The 20,938-nt window shown below is 43.9% G+C and overlaps 1 protein-coding gene across 1 annotated transcript in view; it reads right to left on the reverse strand.

The window, feature by feature from the left end:
- The window catches only part of LOC145418591 (protein Skeletor, isoforms B/C-like), an 85,241-nt gene that overhangs the window by 17,965 nt on the left and 46,338 nt on the right, over window positions 1-20,938 (reverse strand). Inside the window, exons 2-6 of the mRNA XM_080286957.1 lie at window positions 9,424-9,561; window positions 7,109-7,181; window positions 6,623-6,731; window positions 5,754-5,919; window positions 4,470-4,729 (exon numbers count right to left, since the gene is read on the reverse strand). Coding sequence (XP_080143083.1) covers window positions 4,470-4,729; window positions 5,754-5,919; window positions 6,623-6,731; window positions 7,109-7,181; window positions 9,424-9,561 — 746 coding nt within the window. The remainder of the gene's footprint in view (window positions 1-4,469; window positions 4,730-5,753; window positions 5,920-6,622; window positions 6,732-7,108; window positions 7,182-9,423; window positions 9,562-20,938) is intronic.

Raw genomic sequence — 20,938 nt, forward strand, 5'->3', positions numbered from 1 at the left:
CACATCCTATACAGATACCTTAAAAAAAAATATATACACAAGAAAAAATACAGACTAATTATTACTAGTTAGTGAAAAGGCTTAGAAGAAGCACAATGGTCACTCAGTGTTATGTACTAAATATGACTGACCATATCTATCATATAAATAAATAAATAAATAGCTTAATAATAGTGTAAGTGTATTAATGTTAACCTTGTCACTGCTGATGGCTCTCACTCTCTCTCCCCACGCCATCAATGAAGGTGTTCTACCACGCTTTAAACCTGCATATTTATCTTCTCTTGAACCTTATATGCCTGACCCACCAAACAGGCCAAAATGTATGAAAAATCTCAAGTATATATTATGGAATTTGTAACTTAGGAAAATATAATAGAACAGTAGGAAACAGTGTGATTTAAAAGGTCCCGCCAATATATTTGAAAAATCTTACGAATATATTAAGGAATTTGTAACTTTGGAAAATATATTGCAACAGTAGGATATAATGGGATTTAAAAAGCCCACTGGAACAGGTAATTGATATACTGAACACCTGAAATTAACCTGCGGGACTGAGGCCAATGGAAGTGTCTAGGGGTGGTCATCTGGTGCGGTTGGGAAGCTTACTAACACCTCTTCCTTACCGGTTTATTTCTGATTATGCTCCGTTACTATATTCCTGTTTGCTATTCATGCAACGTATATCCACATTAAAAGGATATAACAAGCAATAGATGAAATTAAGGGCAGTTTGGAGAATGAATCACTAAGGAAGAGGTGTTAGGGAACCTCCTTACCCAAGAAAAAGCGACCTAATGATGCGTCAATTCACACCGACAGCAGTGAAAAGGTTAATATCATTCAGTGTCTCAACCAAATCCTACCCACTACTCCAAGCAACAGAAGTATCCTACAACCGTCCTGTGCAATCCTATATTAGTTCACAATGTAAATATGATTATATACTATGTCATGACAACACTCTAGCTCAATATCTTTCCAGTTTTAGAAATGAAAGTGCTAAAAAACAAGAAAAAAAAGTGACAGAGGAGAGAAGACTGTTTATGATGGATGTCTGAGTTTAGTCTTTGGGAAATTTGGTCTGGATTATATTTCACAAATAATTCTGTACAGAGGCAATAAATTTTCATGCAAAGCAGGACACTACAACGACATACTACACATACACAGAATTCAGTGATGTGTATATGCTGTAGAATGATGCTTACTTAAACAAAGGAGGGTAAATGCTCAATGCTTAAATACTGCTCAAAGAATTAACTTCGAAAAATGCTATAAAATCCACTTCGAAAAAAATCGCTACCAAACGAACGGAAGCGAGAGCGGAATATTTAGACTTTTGTTTTTAAATTTAGCAAACACGAAAATGAACACTGCAGTCCATCCATCCAGTATGATACGTGTTTTTGTTTTTCGTTCAGTGTCTCTGTGTTTCGCTAAGAGTTTATCCGTAAATGTTGAAGTGAGAAGAGGCTCCCCCAGTACTAATGCTGATACTGCTAACTGAGGGCCGCCCATTACGATCCTGCTTTTCCTTGCTCGATTTAAGGGAAGTTCGAGGGCGAGGTGAGGGAGCCTTGGGCCTCCTCTGACTGCGTGAGGAGGAGCTAGAGGAACCAAAACGAGATGCGCTTGAGGATGACTTGCGACGCGACTCCGAGGTGGACCTTGAGGAGAAGGGACTGGAGGGGAATCTGTGACTTCCAAAGTGACTGGAAGATGAAGCCTCACGGGATTCAGAAGACCTGCCGGATCCTCTCTCTTCCGAAGATCTGTCAAAGGTCTTAGGTCGAGTCCCGCCAAAGGGTCGAGAACCAAAAACAGAATCTTCGGGTCGCCTAGATGGTCTGGCGGTAAATGGGGAGGAAGAGGACCTACTAGGACTGCGATTCTTAGGTCTGAAGGTACTAGGGCGTTCGTATTTCGGTCTGTGGGTAGTCGTGGTCTGGTACTTTGGTCTGAAAGTGGTCTGAGGTTCGTAAGAGAATGACGGACGGCTGGAAGAAGGGGGGGGCCGGTAGGAGTAACCCGAAGACTGGAATGCAAAAGAGGGTTACAGAATGAGACAGGGGGAAGGAAGAACATGCATGGGAAAGATATATAAAATAGTTACCCAAGAAGACTGACACACACACACACACACACACACACACACACACACACACACACACACACACACACACACACAGCCAAGAAACCACTGATAAGACAAGGTGCAATCTCCACAGTTATATATAAACACTCCACTCCACATAGGTCACGAATTTTACTTTAGGAACATGGCAGTGGTTTCGGGGCAAATGAAATAAAAGAAACATTAAATACGAATGAATATACAGAATTAAAGGTACCCAAGAACAAATTGATAGTCTGAGAGCATGTCCTTGAATTGAGGTCAAAAAAAGGGATAGATAAGAAGGAATGGTACAAAATTATGCTACTTAACTACAAACGTTGGGACAGATTCACAAGGAACTAAGTACTGCACTCTACGTGGCACAGGGAACTCCTTAATGCCTCTTCCATAGCGACTTATCCACTGGCTGGTCTTGTGTTAATAAAGGATAGCTGTCGTGGTGTCAATTTCTCTCACTCTTCATTTGTAACTCGAGATATTTAAAGACAGAATCACATGAAACTAATGACTGTACTCTACGTGGGAAGGGGGACTTCTTAATGCCTCTTCCGTAGCGACTTAGCCTTTCTCGAATCTCACTTTTTCTAGTATAATAAGTACCTGTTTAATTCTGACACATAAGTTTTTAAAGCAGTGATGTGCAAAATAAATCGCCAAAGAACAGGTGTTAAGAGTTCTCCGATGCCAACAAGAAAAGTCATTTACAGTCAGAAGTCTCTCCCTCTCTCTCTCTCTCTCTCTCTCTCTCTCTCTCTGATAGGGGCGTGAAGTGAATTGCATCAGAGGGGAAGGGAAAGCATCTAGCCTCTTCCATAATTAGACACTCATTATTTTTTAGCCAGTCTGAAATTTGTACAGAAATTAAAAGCAGAATTATTTACAACGCGACATCATGCAAAACGCGTCTCTCCTGGCCTTAGGTTCTTTCTTCCTTGCATAAAAAATAATAAAAAATAAAAAACACATCCACAATACTCTTTTTACTCTAACCTGGCCTAAAATCTGCATCTCTATTTCCACTGGCTAGGTGTTACATAGATTAAAATGTGGTGCTAATCACGAAGAAGTGCCGTGGAATGTAAAGCCGTAGCAATGTCTAATTATGGCAATGAGCTACGTGAAATAAGCTGCAAAAGGACGAAAATCTAGGCCAAGTTATGATAAAAAAGAGTATAGTTTTAATCGTTCATGCACAGATCAATACACGACATGAAGACTTTACCTTGGGACGACTGTACACTTTCTGACTGTGTGTGTGTGTGTGTGTGTGTGTGTGTGTGTGTGTGTGTGTGTGTGTGTGTGTGTGTTCAGTATGTACTTAGGTGTTTGTGGGGGCGAAGGAGACCCCACAAACAAACCCACACTTCTCACACAATACACTAACCTTCACCCCACACCTCCCAGTCCCTCTTTGCTCATATCCCCACCTACTGTACCTAAACTTGGCTCCCTCTGGTGTGTCTGTGTAAGAAATAAGGTTCTAGATAAGATAGAGGACGTTCTCTCTTAATATATCATAACGGGGGAGGTGTATATATATATTGTTCTACTGGGTGTTAGCGTCGTTAGTGTCAAGACGATATTGCCTCATAAGGGTGTGTGTGTGTGTGTGTGTGTGTGTGTGTGTGTGTGTGTGTGTGTGTGTGTGTGTGTGTGTGTGTGTGTGTGTGTGTGTGTGTGTGTGTGTGTGTGTGTGTGTGTGTGTGTGTGTGTGTGTGTGTGTGTGTGTGTGTGTGTGTGTGTGTGTGTGTGTGTGTGTGTGTGTGTGTGTGTGTGTGTGTGTGTGTGTGTGTGTGTGTGTGTGTGTGTGTGTGTGTGTGTGTGTGTGTGTGTGTGTGTGTGTGTGTGTGTGTGTGTGTGTGTGTGTGTGTGTGTGTGTGTGTGTGTACTTACTTTATATACACCGCCAATATCAAACACTATACAACTGTGATAATTACCAAACACAACCAAATGTCCATACACAAGAACATATGCAAATTTTCTTATATACATACATATACGATAAAACTTCTGCATATATACACTATCAAGAATCTATTAATAACAACACTAAAGGCAATATTAATCTTACCTGATATTACACCTTAGAACCCTTAGATAATACTGTGTTATAGTATTCTTACTTTTCTTTTTTTTTACTAGGATGAATGTCACTCAATTTCCATAAGAAGTAATTCTTTTGTACATCCAATTGATCAAGTTATTTGGAATCTTAACGAGACCATAATCCACTGAACGATTTGCGCTACACACTGAGGTAGCTTGAACACCCTCAACTGCCTGAACTAAATCACACTAACTACCATCCACTCATCGTACTCACCTGTGGAGCAACACCCAGCATTTTGAGGGAAGGAGGTACGTTCAAATCCTTCGGCAGCTTGACGTGGCCGAAATCAGCGGTAAAGGCCTTGCACCAGACACTGAGGTAATCGATGTCAAAGACGGTGAGGGAGCCAGGCAGTGTAATGACGATGGTTTTTTTGTTGTAGCGTTTAAGTGGCTCCTCGGATCCATTCTCATCTGGTACCACCCTTCCGGACGCATCAGGGGAACTGCCCTTACCCACCCAAAAGTGTCCATCTGGAGTGTTTTGAGTGGAGACAGTGGCATTACAAAAAAGACAATCCACCAGTATTTGTTTTGCCAATGTAAATAGTTGGGGAGTGAAAGATATAAATGGTAGACTACTAGTGGAGAAGGGAGAAAAAGTGAGCAGATGGAGAGAACACTTTAAGGAATTGCTGAACACAGAGACTAAAAGTAATGCATGTGGCTGAGGATTACAAAAGGGAAAGACAATCGATTAGTACATAATTTATTTTGTCTATCTCAAATGTTGGTTTGAGTGGAGACAACGCATTATGAAACAGTATGAACAATCTGTTATCACACTGCTGTTTGTTGCTGTTGTATTCTGTGTTCATATACTGTTCCATATGAAGAAGGAAACGCGTGGGAAGGTTGGGTGGGACGTGCACAGGTCCAAGATTGAATTCTTTAGTTTCATTTAAAGTTTCATGCTGCAGAGAACGCACCGAGAGCCTTTGCAGCCCGAAACGTTAGAGAAATACAGAATTCAATCTCTCTCTCTCTCTCTCTCTCTCAGCCCTTCCACTGTGCATATGGATTATGATACATTTTTCTCCCTCCTCAAGACCTTACTCCTCCCAAACAGGAAAATGGTTTGATCATTGACATACCTTAAAAAAAAATCTCTTCACTTTCCAACCTATGTAATGTACCCGTAAGAGCTAAATGCTACGAGAAATGGAAGAATATGTTGAGTAGAGCGTCCACGCGATGATGATGATGATGATGATGATAAAAATGGTGATTAGATTGATGATGATGATGATGATGATAAAAATGGTGATTAGATTGATGATGATGATGATGGTACTGATACTGATGATGATGATGATGATGATGATGATGATGATGACGATGATGATACTGATGTTAATGATACTTATGATGACGATGAAGATGATAATAGTGACGAAAATGACGACGATGATGATGATGATGATGATATTGATGTTAATGATACTTATGATGATGATAAGGATGACAATGATGATGATGCTATACCCTCCTCTCTCACCTGGCGCCAATCCATCATAGTTGAAGTTCGGGATAAGGAAGGTCTGCGCATCCACCACGACTATCCTATCAGACGACACTTGGTGCTCAAAGGTAGGCAGGGCATCGATTTTCTGAGGTCGAGGGTAGTCAAGATTGGGAGGCACAACAACATTACCAAAGTCAACCTGGGAGAGAGAGAGAAGGTGTGGCTAAAGGTTGTAGTAGTAGTAGTAGTAGCAGTAGTAATTGTAGTATAATGAGGCAGTTGTGCTAGATAGACAGAGGAAGTGGATGAAAAGACACACAGGAGAGGAAGTGGAAGGGAAGACAAACACAGGAGAGGAAGTGGAAGGGAAGACAAACACAGGAGAGGAAGTGGAAGAGAAGACTAGCCAATCACAGCAGAGGTTAGGAGGGGTCGGAGTGTAAGACGAGGGAGAGAATTAAGATAAATGACTCACAAACTTGCCTAACAGTGCCCCCCCGGTGGTAAGGTCCCGGGATACGGCCATACGTTGCAGATAATGATTACAGATCCACCCATGCTGACAATGGTAGGCCCCCTCCCTCCCTCCCTCCCACCTCTCTCTCTCTCTCTTTCTCTCTCTCTCTCTCTCTCTCTTTGATGTGCCCTTACTGATTCTGGGAAACTGATAATGATGGCCTAAGTAACAGTAGGTTCTCTCTCTCTCTCTCTCTCTCTCTCTCTCTCTCCTCCAACACACACTCCCCCCTTTCCCCCACACCCACACTCACCCCCACACACGTTCTTTAGCACTGAGAGTAAGAAAACATTATCATACTATTTGTAAACACACACACACACACACACACCCACACCCACACCCACACACACACACACACACACACACACACACCAATACTCACAGCAAAAGCCCTGCACCAGACAGAGAACCATTTAATATCCTTCAGCGTCTTGCCTTCAGGGAGAGTAAGAGTTACGTCCTTGTTGCGATAGGGACCTAGTGGCTTCTTTCTGTGGAGGAGGACAAGAACAGAGAGAGTAGTACGATTAAATACCCCAGCTCAATGTGGTGAAGGGATGGCTCAATGTTATCCATCTATCTATCTCTTCATCTATCTATCTATACGCAATAATATATGGATCACAGAACTCTTTTGTAAATGCTTCGAAAGGTCATGTAAGTTTAACAGGAATGCAATGTGGAAAAGAGCATATTTAATTATAGATCTACTTACAACCCAGGCCTACTTACAACCCAGGCCTACTTACAACCCAGGCCTACTTACAGCCCAGGCCTACTTACAACCCAGCCCTACTTACAATCCAGGCCTACTTACAACCTAGACCTACTTACAATCCAGCCCTACTTACAACCTAGACCTACTTACCCGCCATTCTCGTCAGGGATGATAAAACCGGATTCACTTGGTCTGGGTGAGCTGCCAGCGTAGAAGAAGGCATCTGTAAGTGGGTAGGTAGGTAGGGAGGTAAGTATATGGTTGGTAGGCAGGCACAGTAAGTATATAATGTAAGGAGACGGAGGGATAAGGACATGAATATATTGATACCTTTGAGATAGATGGTTAGAGAGAGACACACATAGGTAGATAGATTAAGATACTGGTGGATAGATAGATAGACAGACAGATAGATATATAGATAGACAGGTAAGGAAGTTATATAATCAGACAGAGAGAGAGACAGGGAGTGTGCACGAATGATGGAGGGAAGAGAAGGTGACAGATGGACTTACATAAACACACACACACACACACACACACACACACACACACACACACACACACACACACACACACACACACAATTAGCAATATTAGACAGTAATGTGGCCCATAGGGTTAGTTGCCTACCCTAATTACATCAGCCTGTGTGTGTGTGTGTGTGTGTGTGTGTGTGTGTGTGTGTGTGTGTGTGTGTGTGTGTGTGTGTGTGTGTGTGTGTGTGTGTGTGTGTGTGTGTGTGTGTGTGTGTGTGTGTGTGTGTGTGTGTGTGTGTGTGTGTGTGTGTGTGTGTGTGTGTGTGTGTGTGTGTGTGTGTGTGTGTGTGTGTGTGTGTGTGTGTGTGTGTGTGTGTGTGTGTGTGTGTGTGTGTGTGTGTGTGTGTGTGTGTGTGTGTGTGTGTGTGTGTGTGTGTGTGTGTGTGTGTGTGTGTGTGTGTGTGTGTGTGTGTGTGTGTGTGTGTGTGTGTGTGTGTGTGTGTGTGAGGGGGTGGGAAGGGAAGAGGGGGGAAGGAGAAAAAAAGAGGGGAAATATGGAAAGAAGAGGTGGAGGAGAGAATTGTGAGTGGATGGATGAGAGAGGGAGGAAGAGAGGAACAAAAGATGAGGACAGAAAAGGGGGAAGGAAAGAGGAAAAAGGGAGGGGAGAAAGGAAAGAGGGGGGGAGAAGGAAAGAGGGGGGGGAGAAGGAAAGAGGGAGGGGAGAAAAGAATGGGGCGGAGAGGAGAGGAGGAGGGGAGAAAGGAAAGAGGGAGGGGAGAAAGGAAGAAGGGGAGGGGAGAGAGGAAAGAGGAAGAGGGACAGGAGAGAAGGGGAGGAGAGGAAAGGGGGAGAAGGGGAGGAAAGAAGGGAAAGGAGGAAGACTGGTAGGGGGAGGCGAAAGATGGTGGGGGCAGGAAGGGACGAAGACGAAAGAAGAAGTGGGCGAGAGAAAGGGGAGGGAGGAAAAGGTAGGGAAATGGTGGAGGGAAAAGACAGACAGGGGAGAAATGACAGAAGGGGAGGGGAGAAACGAGGGGTGGGGGAGGGAAGAAAGATGGGGAGGGGAGAGAAGAAAGATGGGGAAGGGAGAGAAGAGAGATGAGGAAGGGGAGAGAGAAGGGGGGGAAGGGGAGAGATGGGGAGGGGAAGGGGAGAGAAGAGATAGGATGAATGGAAGTAAAGTTTGTTGGGTAATTTGGTTATATGAGAAGCTGGAGGGGGAGGGAAGGGAAGGGAAGGGGAGGGGAGGGGAGGGAAGGAAGAGAGAAAAGGGGGGAGAACATATAAGAAGAGGAATGGCGTGGGAAGGGAGAACAGGAGGAGGGAGAAGAGAAGGGGAAAGAGGAGAGGAGGACATGAAGGAAGGAAGACTGCAGAAAGAGGAAGTAAGAAGTAAAACAACTGCATAAAACACACAAAAACAGGAACACAAAGGTAATTCTAACAATGATTTAAGTTTATCAGCAAAAAGCCACTATTTCCTATACCTGACTGACTTATATTGGAAAATTAAACAGGAAACCATTCGTGTAACAAACCAGGAATTACACATATCACACTACAGACCATCGCATTCACTATCCTTATCTTCATTCTATAACGTCACACATCCTGGTCGTTCATTGTATAACAGAGCACTTCTAGCCATCACAATATCATCTCAACACATCTAGAAATGGAGCAAGGCTATCTCAATTATATTCCATCCACTCACTGCCATCTCACCCACACCTCACCAAACCTGCTCAACACACCCCGTCAATAATCAACAGGCCTTTGAATCACATTTATATTTCCTATGAGCCCTACCTAAATTTAATCTAACCTAATCTACCCAAGCAATCTACCCTACCCTACCCTACCATATCCTACCTAAACCTAGCCTAGCCTACCCTAACCAAACTTAATCTAACTTATCCTACCCTACCCTACCTTAACCAAACCTAACCTAATATAACCTAACCTAATCTACCTTTGACTCACCTGGGGCTGCTCCGTCGTATGAGAATCCCTTGAGGTGTATGGTCCTCGAGTCCACAACAAACACCTCTCCTCTTACTTGATGGTGAAGCTCCGACAGGCGACCCAGGCTCTTACCGAAGTACCCCCTGCCCTCCCCTCCTGTGGCCAGAGGAAACGAAGAAGGATTAGTGGCACGATGACGATAATAAAAAATAAATAAATAATAATGATGATAATAATGATGATGATGATGATGAGAATTTGCATCATCTCATCCTTACCAAAGTAACTCCTGCTCTCTTCATCAGAAAAAGGTAACTCTCTCTCTCTCTCTCGCCATTTAACTGGAGTGGTATATACACAACGTTCCCCTTGCACCTCTAGGGCAGTTTCTGATGTGTTGTGGGAGCGCCTCTAAGTTACAAATGTCTCCTGCATCATTTATCCATTTCCTGCTCCCACCGCCACACCCATGCCCACACCAGCAGACTGAGCCGTACCCATAACATCAGAACTTCCAGTGCAGCGCTATATCCAGACCCTCCTGTACGCCTGGACCCCCCTGCCCCCCTCCCCGTCACTCACCTTTGAAAGTTAAGACGGAATTATGGTTCGTAACAACTGATACTTTTTTACTAAACGAAGTATAAAGTTAAATTAGCCCCACCAAAGTCGTAAAGGAGTTTGTGATAAATATTCCACATTACGTTATATAACTCGGTATTATACGCCTCTTCACTAATTATAACAAAGTAGATTATTATATGAATGAATGTCCCCTGCAATGAAATGGCAGGGGACAGGGCGACATGGAGGCGATTTGTTTGTGGCCACCCCTTACGGGATTAAGGCGTCTGGCAATAGATAGACTGATAGATATATTATACTCTTGATATACTCGTTTTATCTTGGCCTAAAATTGCCATCTCTCCACCTCGAATGCAGAGTTGTATATATAACACAAGAATATGATGCTAGTCACGAAGAAGTACTATGGAAAAGCTATAAAGCTGTAACAGTCACGAAGAAATGCTATGGAAAAGCTATAGGACTGTAACAGTCACGAAGAAGTGCTATGGAAAAGCTATAGGGCTGTAATTAGTCACGAAGAAGTGGTATGGAAAAGCTATAGGGCTGTAATAGTCACGAAGAAGTGTTATGAAAAAGCTATAGGGCTGTAATAGTCACGAAGAAGTGTTATGAAAAAGTTATAGGGCTGTAATAGTCACGAAGAAGTGCTATGGAAAAGCTATAGGGCTGTAATAGTCACGAAGAAGTGCTATGGAAAAGCTATAGGGCTGTAATAGTCACGAAGAAGTGCTATGGAAAAGCTATAGGGCTGTAATAGTCACGAAGAAGAGCTATGGAAAAACTATAGGGCTGTAATAGTAGTTTTCCGTCACAAAGCCACGTGAAATAAGACACAAAAGGAAAATCTGGGATGCTAGTCACGAAGAAGAGCTATGGAACGACTAAGGCCATCATATTGTCTTTCTCCTACCACCAAGCTACGTGAAATAAGTTGCAAAAGGACGAAATCTGGACCAAGTTAAGGTGCAACAGGTACTGAAACAGGAGGCTATATCTAACCCCTTAATAAATAAATAAATTTAATAAATAAAATACTCTCTCCTACGGTAAATAAAAAAAAACTCCCGGATAATCTTTGTTGTGGCCGGATATGAGTCGTGAGGTGGGTACTCTTGGCCGGATATGGGATAAAAGTTTGTATAAGCAACCGGACATTACCATCACTAAACAACTGGCAACCTTGTGACTCTCACTCTCTCTCTCTCTCTCTCCCACTCTACCCTCTAACACACCCCTCTCTCACACTGACAGTATCACCTTCCTCCCTTTTCTATTGTGCTTTCCCTCCCCCCTCACTCACACACACACACACACACACACACACACACACACACACACACACACACACACACACACACCGCGGAAACAGGAAAAACAGAAGCAGCATCAGCAGTAACGGGCAGCGTGGGAGAAAGGCTGTATCGACCAACGGTGAGCAAATCGTTACTCACACTTCCTTCCGTACACCAATTATTATTATTACTACTACTACTACTACTACTACTACTACTATTACTACTACTACTAACACTACTACTATTCACACACCCTTTTTCACTCTTGGCACCCCTTTCTCTAAAATATCTTCCCATCCCCCTTGTCAGAAATAAGGTTTTAGATAATTCGTGCATATCTAATTTGACAATTTCACCCAACAGGCAAGAGGGCCCAACAGACATAATAATATCACACACAGCTGTTTAATAGACGAAAACCACAACCATGGAGAGAGATTATATAGTTTAAAAATTTTGGTTTTGCGATGCTGTGTTTCCCTTCTCAATGTTCTGGATTACCATATACGCAGTGTATGTGTATGTATATATTTTCACACAAGTTCTCTCTCTCTCTCTCTCTCTCTCTCTCACACACACACACACACACACACAAAACCTCTTCCGCCCCTCTCTCTCTTAATCGCAACGTCACCTCCCCCTTACCCCCCTCTCTCTCTAACATCATACACTCCCACTCCTAACCTACCTTCAAACACAGCCCTGTCCCCCACTGACAAATCAACTTCCTTCTTATTCTATTGCGCTCCCCCTCCCCCTCTCTCTCTCTCACACACACACACACACACACACACACACAGACAACCTCAGCGGCAGGGGGTGTCAACAAGGCTGTCTCACTCGACCAACCGTGACCAAAAACATGACTCCCAGCTTCCTCCCCTACAGCAAACCACACAAGGACAGGAGTGAATGTTCATATGATTGACAAGTTAGAACTGAATCAGATTTATATTTTTGAGTTTGTCATAACCCTACATCCATCCATCCATCCATCATCCAATCCTACGTTGCCCCACGAGGAGTGCAGGAGGCCGGGGCTAGGCAAGTTGGTCCTGACATTTAAGATAAGCGTCTACATTTCTATACATATCTAGACTGACTGAGCATAGCATTGACATTTTTGAATTGATACATTTCATTTTTTGATTTCCGACTTGTAATCTTACTTTTCTGAACGTCCGAGGAATGACAATTTTGGAATGACTGATTTTGTTACTTATTCTCTCTTTCTTATATGATTTTTTTTTTTTAAACTCTGAGGATATAATTTCATGATTAACTCATTTGATTATTTCTTACTTCAACCCCCCCCACCCCTTTTGTCTCTCTCACTCTTACTCTACATGCTCTTCCCCTGGTTATATTTCTCTGCACACCTGCCACACCCCACCACAATCTCATGTTTTCCTATTTTCTCTTTTTCTCTCTCTCTATTATCACTTCTCGCCTGACCACACCCCGCTACAAGGTCACCGAGAGAGACCTGGGTGATAAGGCAATAATATTTACCTGTCTATTCTCCTTCTTGCACTGTTGGATTATTGTCTCTTTAGATTTATTGTAGTATTGTCGCTTGGGAGAGTCTGAGGTGATTTATCATGGAGTTACACACATGCTTAGTCCCTGGCATACATACATACATCAATGCATACATAAATACATACACACATCCATCCATACATACATACACAGATGAATATAAAGTGTATATACATGTACACACACAGATAGCTTACTAGCCACATATTTGCAACTATATATGGTGCTTAGGACAAAATCTTAATAGACGTAATATATATACATGCTCAGAAGCCTCCACCCCTCACCCCCCACACACACAAACACCCTCCATCCCCCCACACACATAACCACCCATCTATTCACCTACACTCCCCCCTCCCTGCACACACACACACACATACACACACACTCATCTATTTACCCATATACCAAACTATTTACCTATTTGCCTATTTACTTATCTATCCATCGATCTATCTACACCAACTTTCTCTCTCTCTCTCTCTCTCTCTCTCTCCCGGGGTTAAGCAGAGCGTGAAGTGTCTTGCCCTTGGACAAGCTTCAAGGCTTTTGTCACTTTTACCTGCGTACAAACTGGGATAAATATTTGACCTCTCTGACTGAACTAATATCAAGATAGCCGTTTCGAAAATTCAAACGGCCTGCCTATGTGACACTCCTTTACGTCATCACTCATCCCTCCCCCCTCTGTATCTATCTATCTATCTACCTGTCTATCTACGTAATATTCCATTCAATCCCTCCATTCCTACTTACCTGCCTACCTACCTACATACCTCAGCAGTCTACCTACTTATCCTTCTATACATTAACCTACCTACATATCTTGCCTACCCCAACCCTTCTCTCTTCTACATAGTACTCCATTTCTGATTACCAGCCTACCTACTTACACATATACCTACCCACGTACCTACCTATCTCAATACTTTGTGCCAGAAGGACTGAGAGAGTGAGTGAGTGAGTGAGTGAGTGAGTGACTGACTGACTGACTGACTGACTGACTGACTGACTGACTGACTGACTGACTGACTGAGGTGAGTGAGTGAGTGAGTGAGTGAGTGAGTGTCTGACTGATTGACTGACTGACTGACTGGCTGAGGGAGGTGAGTGAGTGAGTGAGCGAGAGCCAGCCTGCCTGAATTCCTGCCTTCCTGCCTGCCTAACCAACTGAATCAACTTCACATAACACCACATGAAGACGCAGATAAACACCACTACTACCAATCTCTCCTAAAAACTTAAACAAACCACTCAGGAGGGACCAAAAATGAACTCGAAAGGTCATACGAACCAGAGTCTAGTGGTCAGTGTCATATAATGGTGTCGTTTCAGGTCAGTGCATGTCCGTCGTGTCAATCTAGGTCGTGTGTCAATGCCAGTGTCAAATTGGATTTACTGGTGCATATGCATGGGGGTATTTGCATTTAAGGATTTGGAGCAGTGAATGATTCTGATTTGTACCCCATCCCTCTGTCTGTCTGTCTGTCTGCCTCTCTCTCCCTCTCTCTCTCTCTCTCTCTCTCTCTCTCTCTCTCTCTAATCAGGAAATGGGCAAATGCACCTGTCGAGATAAACCCTCACTTTTCCGTGTCGGTGTCCAAGCTGTATTATCAGTGTGTGTGTGTGTGTGTGTGTGTGTGTGTGTGTGTGTGTGTGTGTGTGTGTGTGTGTGTGTGTGTGTGTGTGTGTGTGTGTGTGTGTGTGTGTGTGTGTGTGTGTGTGTGTGTGTGTGTGTGTGTGTGTGTGTGTGTGTGTGTGTGTGTGTGTGTGAGAGAGAGAGAGACGAGTGAAAAAGGGTAACATCAGCCTGTAGTCCACTGGGTGTACGTTGAAGTAAGCCTCGGGTTACTACTACTACCACTACCATACTACTACTACTACTACTGCTGCAACTAGACCACCACCACAACCACAACCAACACCACCACCAATACTACTACTACTGATAATAATAATAATAATAATAATAATAATAATAATAAAAATAACACCAATATCCCGCACTGAACGAAAGCACCTGACATTAATATTAAAAAATGTCATCCCACTTTACACCAGGTCAACATGTACGAAGAAAAGAAAAAAATTAAATGAATTGAGATTAGGGTCACGTGCCTGGGAATTAACTATGAAAAAACGTGTAATTTCCCATAACATTTAAGACTAAGAGGTCAGTTCGTTCACAGGATTAGAGAGAGAGAGAGAAAGAGAGAGAGACAGACAGACAATACACACACACACACACACACACACACACACACACACACACACACACACACACACACACACAGCCATTTTCTTCCATCTAAGCCCTATAATTGAACAGGGGGAACTGCACTGATCCGGAGCTAAAAACTTTTAGGTCAAGAGCAACAGGTATTATGCGGACGAAATTACGAAACTGAGAGAGAGAGAGAGAGTAATAAAGAGCTAGACTGATACCGAGAATGTAAGATATATAAAGACTGACATTAGACAGATTAATTGGTAGATATATGGATATATTTAGGAACTTTGTGATAAACAGAGACAGATAGACAGACAGATAGATAGATAGATAGATAGATACAGAGAGAGAGAGCTGCTGAGTAGTGTCTTCTGATGCTGTACTATCCTTTACTTATTTCACGAATTGTGTTAACGCGTTCCTATTAATATTTCGGCTATATAACTTCTCAGGGATAATGACGTCTCTGTCTCTGTCTGTCTGTCTGTCTCTCTCTCTCTCTCTCTCTCTCTCTCTCTACGTTCCCCAAACTCTTCTTCACCACTACCAGCAAGCCAAACAACTCGCCACAAACTCATTCGGCAACAAACCAACTCGGCTAAAGTCCTCCGCCACGCACCTCGCTTTTGCTAATCCGGTTCCCAAACTCATTCGGCCCCGGATCGGAGAAAGAAAAAAATGGATGGTGACGACTTGGGTACTGTTTGCAAAAGTACCGAATTGGGATTTTCAGGCCGAGCTCTCCTAACGGCTGATTCGACATGTAAACAAAAGAAGAGAGAGAGAGAGAGACAGAGAGAGACAGAGAGAGAGAGAGAGAGACGAAACTATTTAAAACGAAGGGAAACAAAGGCGAAACTAAATGAAACGGAACTGAAGATTAAAACTGAATGAAAGACTATGCTTCTCTCTCTAGTCCATTCACCTTCACCTGGCCCAGATTTTCGTTCTTTTGCATCTTATTTCCCACATCTAAGACAATATTACGACCCTCACACAGCACTTCTTCGTGACTGGCATCATGTTCCAGTGTTAATCTTTTGTTCCAGGTTAATATTACAGATGGAAAGGTGGTAATTTGATGTCTAAGAGTGTAGGTGGGTGGGTAAGTAGGCAGATAGGTAGGTGGGCAGGTAGGTAGGCAGGCAGGTAGGTAGGCAGGTAGGTAGGTAGGTAGGTAGGTAAGTAGGTAGGTAGGTAGGCAGGTAAGTAGGTAGGCAGGTAGGCAGGTAGGTAGGTAGGTAGGTAGTGTAGGCAGGTAGGTAGGTAGGTAGGTACGCAGGTAGGTAGGTAGGTACGCAGGTAGGTAGGTAAGAGTAGACGGGGTAATCGGAAGATGCTGTCGTAAAACTGAATATTATGTAGGGAGAGAGAGAGAGAGAGAGAGAGAGAGAGCATCTTACAACTCTCTACCAGTGTCACGGTGTGGTAAGGAAAAATTCTTAATGGAACCCTGGTAGAGGGAAGGAGGGAGGGCGGAAGAGGAGGAAGGAGAGGAAGGAAGAGGAGGGAGGAAGGAAGGAAGCAAGGAAGGAAGGATGGAGAGGAAGGAGAGGAAGAATGAGAGGAAGAAAAAAGGAAGCGAGGTGGAAGGGATGGTTGTAAAGATGGAAGAGATGTGAATGAGGTAAGAAAGCTGGAAGGGAACAAGAAAAAGGAGGAAGGGAGGGAGAGAAGGAGGAAGGGAGGGAGGGAGGGAAGGAAATATGAGGAGTGAAGGTTGAAGGGAAATGAGACGCGGGAAGAGGGAGGAAGTGAGGTAAGCAGGATGGAGGAGGGAAAAAATGAAGTGAGGAAAGGAGGGAGGGAAGGAGAGAGGATGCCTGAGAGAAAAGAAGGGTGGATGGAGGAAGGAAGCAAGCTACAAAGGGCAGGACGGGGGAAGAGAAATGAGAAAAATACAGAAGGAAGGAAGGAAGGACGGAACGACGGAAGGAAGGAAGGAAGGAATGATGGATGGATGGATGGATGAAAGGAACGAAGGAAGGAAAGAAGGAAGGATAGAAGTAAGGGACTAAACACAATCTTCATCACCACCTACCAACCAACCTACCTACTGACACACCTACCTACCTACCAACCTGTATAAACTCCTGCCTAACCTACTTATATACCTACCGAAGTACCTACCTACTTACCTACCTACCTATCTAGTGACATTCAGTTAATATTACTAAGGATAAGAATGAATAATCTTTAAGTTCATTAATATCATTCTTACATACTTAACAGCTTTATAAAGTGGTGTGTGTGTGTGTGTGTGTGTGTGTGTGTGTGTGTGTGTGTGTGTGTGTGTGAGAGAGAGAGAGAGAGAGAGAGAGAGACACATACAGACAGACAGACAGACAGAGAGAGTTGTGTTGGTGTGAAAGTGAGGAGGATGGTTGCTTAAAATGAGTAAAACAATACGCAGCGCTTATGTAAAGGTGTTTTGAAAGCGATTACGTGTGTGTGTGTGTGTGTGTGTGTGTGTGTGTGTGTGTGTGTGTGTGTGTGTGTGTGTGTGTGTGTGTGTGTGTGTGTGTGTGACCAGACTTTGCTATTCTTCCTTAGTTCAAGAAGAGGATACGAAATAAAGAGTAAGAATGCTTTGCGAGAGAGAGAGAGAGAGAGAGAGAGTCAATATACACAAGAGGTGAATGAATGAATAAATGCACTAATTTTGGTGGACGCGTTGCACATGGCTGACACGGATGAGCAGGTACGAGATTCTCATGCAAGACTTGTTTGTTTATTACCATTTATTTTTCTCAAAGTGTACTCTCCTTCTCTCTCTCTCTCTCTCTCTGCCTCTGTGTGTGTGTGTGTGTGTGTGTGTGTGTGTGTGTGTGTGTGTGTGTGTGTGTGTCTCTCTCTCAACGAGGGAAGAGAAGGTACGAATAAGTGAATCCACAGGTCTGGGCAAACTACCGTACCAGAAAAAAAAAGAGTATATGAAGACCAAAGAAGGAAAGAAGAGGAGAAAAAGAAGAGAAATAAAGAGAAAGGAGAAGAGAAAAGGAGAGAAGAGAGAAGGAGAAAAAAACAAGAGAAGGAGAAAAGGAGAAGAGGAAAGAGGAACAGAAGAAAAAGGGAAGAGGAGGAGAGACGAAGGTACTAAAGTTGCTGGAACTGAACGGAGAGAAGAAAAGACGAGGAGAGGGAAAGGCAGTATATTTGGAGGAGAGGAGGAAAAGTAAGAGGAGGAGGAGAGAGGCGAGGAGGGAGAGAAAAAGAGAAAAATAGGAGGAAATGAGAAAAGAGGACAGGATGGGAATATAATGTCCGAGGCTAGGGTCAGGTCACGAAAGATAGCCAGGTAAAATACACAGTGGGTCATAAATAAATGGGAGGAGGAGGAGAGGAGAGGAGAGGAGAGAGAGAGGAGAGAGAGAGAGAGAGAGAGGAGAGAGAGGAGAGAGAGAGAGAGAGAGAGAGAGAGAGAGAGAGAGAGAGAGAGAGAGAGAGAGAGAGAGAGAATCAAACACACGTGGGGCATCTCAACCTGACCTAATGCCCGACCTCACACACGCACTTTCACTAGCTTTCTCTTCTCCCCTTCCCCCCTCCCCTCCCACTTCTCTTCCCTCCCCCCTCCCCCCTCCATATTCCCTCCTCTCCTCCCTCTGTTCCATCTCCTCCATCCTTCTCTCATATTCTCACTCCCTACTCTCCTCCCTACCCTAATTCACTCACTCTTCCCATACATACACTCTCTCGTTTCCTCCCCTCCCCCACTTCCCCCTCCCCAATCTCTCTTTCTTCACCCCCTCCCCTTCCCCTGGCTCACGCTAAATATGGCAGGGGGAAATGCCTACCTTGTACCGTCATCATCCTCATTATCACCACTGGCATCATCAACTACTATCATCATCATTATCACCACCACCACCACCAACAACCACTATCACCACCACCATTATCACCACCGCCATCATCAACCACTATCATCATCATCATCATCACCACCATCATCCTCATTATCATCACACCACCACCATCACCATCATCATCATCATCATTTCACCTCTTTTTCCTACACACAGCTGGGGTCAGGTAGGGTCCACACACACACACACACACACAAAACACTGAGAAAACAATCAACAATATGGCAAATGAACTGGGCCACACACTAATTCACTCACCATTTAAGCCCCTGGAATCCTATCTCATCACACACCTTACACACGTACGTACATCACAATTAAAGGTAATATTCTCCAGAAGTTACTTATACAATGCGTGTCAGTATTAGAGAAAGGCAAATGGTATACGGAACTAATATATCAAAAATACAACACATTGGATTAAGACAGTAGTAGACGCAACCCCAAGACGTAACATCCAAAACAAACACTTAGGATTGCAGTAGTAGTAGTAGTAGTAGTAGTAGTAGTAGTAGCAGTAGTAATGGTCGTAATAGTAGCTGGAACCCCAAGACGTAACATCTAAAACATTCAAAATAAACATTGAGGATTGTAATGGCAGTAGTTCCCACCCGAGGCTCATTTCAACCCAAAGGACTAGAGGCTCAAGTTACCCCTCCTCCGCAGTCCACCATCATCCTCCTTGAGACAGAGAGAGAGAGAGGGGACTTAGGGACATGTGTATAACCAGAAAGACCCACTGCCCCGTCATGTGCCACCACGTGAAGGCGCCTTTCCATCACAAAAATAAATAGTAATAAAACGGCTACACCATTATATTCAGTTCATGGATGACTCCTAATGGTGAAGGGATTACAGGCCTGATGGAGCGCTAACGGTCACACACACACACACACACACACACACACACACACACACACACACACACAATCAGAAAATAAAAAACCATCAACCACACACAATCACACGTCACAAAAACAATCACAACAAACAATTATAAACCAATACCATAGAACATAGAACACTGGACTCCATAACAATTCTCTCTCTCTCTCTCTCTCTCACACACACACACACACACACACACACACACACACACACACACACACACACACACACACACACACACAACTCTGTATACCCTCCGTACAGTTCCAGCGTGTGGCGGTGTTGGTAAGGGGGAGGAATGTTGTTCTGTGTGTCTGCCCATTTCCAGTGTACCGTTTGCCACTTTCTTTGCCGTGTGTGTGTGTGTGTGTGTGTGTGTGTGTGTGTGTGTGTGTGTGTGTGTGTGTGTGTGTGTGTGTGTGTGTGTGTGTGTGTGTGTGTGTGTGTGTGTGTGTGTGTGTGTGTGTGTGTGTGTGTGTGTGTGTGTGTGTGTGTGTGTGTGTGTGTGTGTGTGTGTGTGTGTGTGTGTGTGTGTGTGTGTGTGTGTGTGTGTGTGTGTGTGTGTGTGTGTGTGTGTGTGTGTGTGTGTGTGTGTGTGTGTGTGTGTGTGTGTGTGTGTGTGTGTGTGTGTGTGTGTGTGTGTGTGTGTGTGTGTGTGTGTGTGTGTGTGTGTGTGTGTGTGTGTGTGTGTGTGTGTGTGTGTGTGTGTGTGTGTGTGTGTGTGTGTGTGTGTGTGTGTGTGTGTGTGTGTGTGTGTGTGTGTGTGTGTGTGTGTGTGTGTGTGTGTGTGTGTGTGTGTGTGTGTGTGTGTGTGTGTGTGTGTGTGTGTGTGTGTGTGTGTGTGTGTGTGTGTGTGTGTGTGTGTGTGTGTGTGTGTGTGTGTGTGTGTGTGTGTGTGTGTGTGTGTGTGTGTGTGTGTGTGTGTGTGTGTGTGTGTGTGGTGGGGAAGTCCTTGCCACCACCACCACCACACTTAACGGGGCATCTAACTTTCACTGTGCTCTGAGAAGTGGGGGGGGGGAACAAGGCATGGGTAGAGGAGCTGGGCAAGGGAGGGGGAGGGGGAGGGGAAGGAGGAAAGGGGAGGGAGCTGGGAGAGGAAGGGGAGGGAGCTCGGG

The sequence above is a fragment of the Coenobita brevimanus genome, chromosome 115 (assembly GCF_032717465.1).
Source record: "Coenobita brevimanus isolate Jiangsu-jjx chromosome 115, ASM3271746v2, whole genome shotgun sequence".
In the NCBI taxonomy this organism is placed as follows: Eukaryota; Metazoa; Arthropoda; class Malacostraca; order Decapoda; family Coenobitidae; genus Coenobita; species Coenobita brevimanus.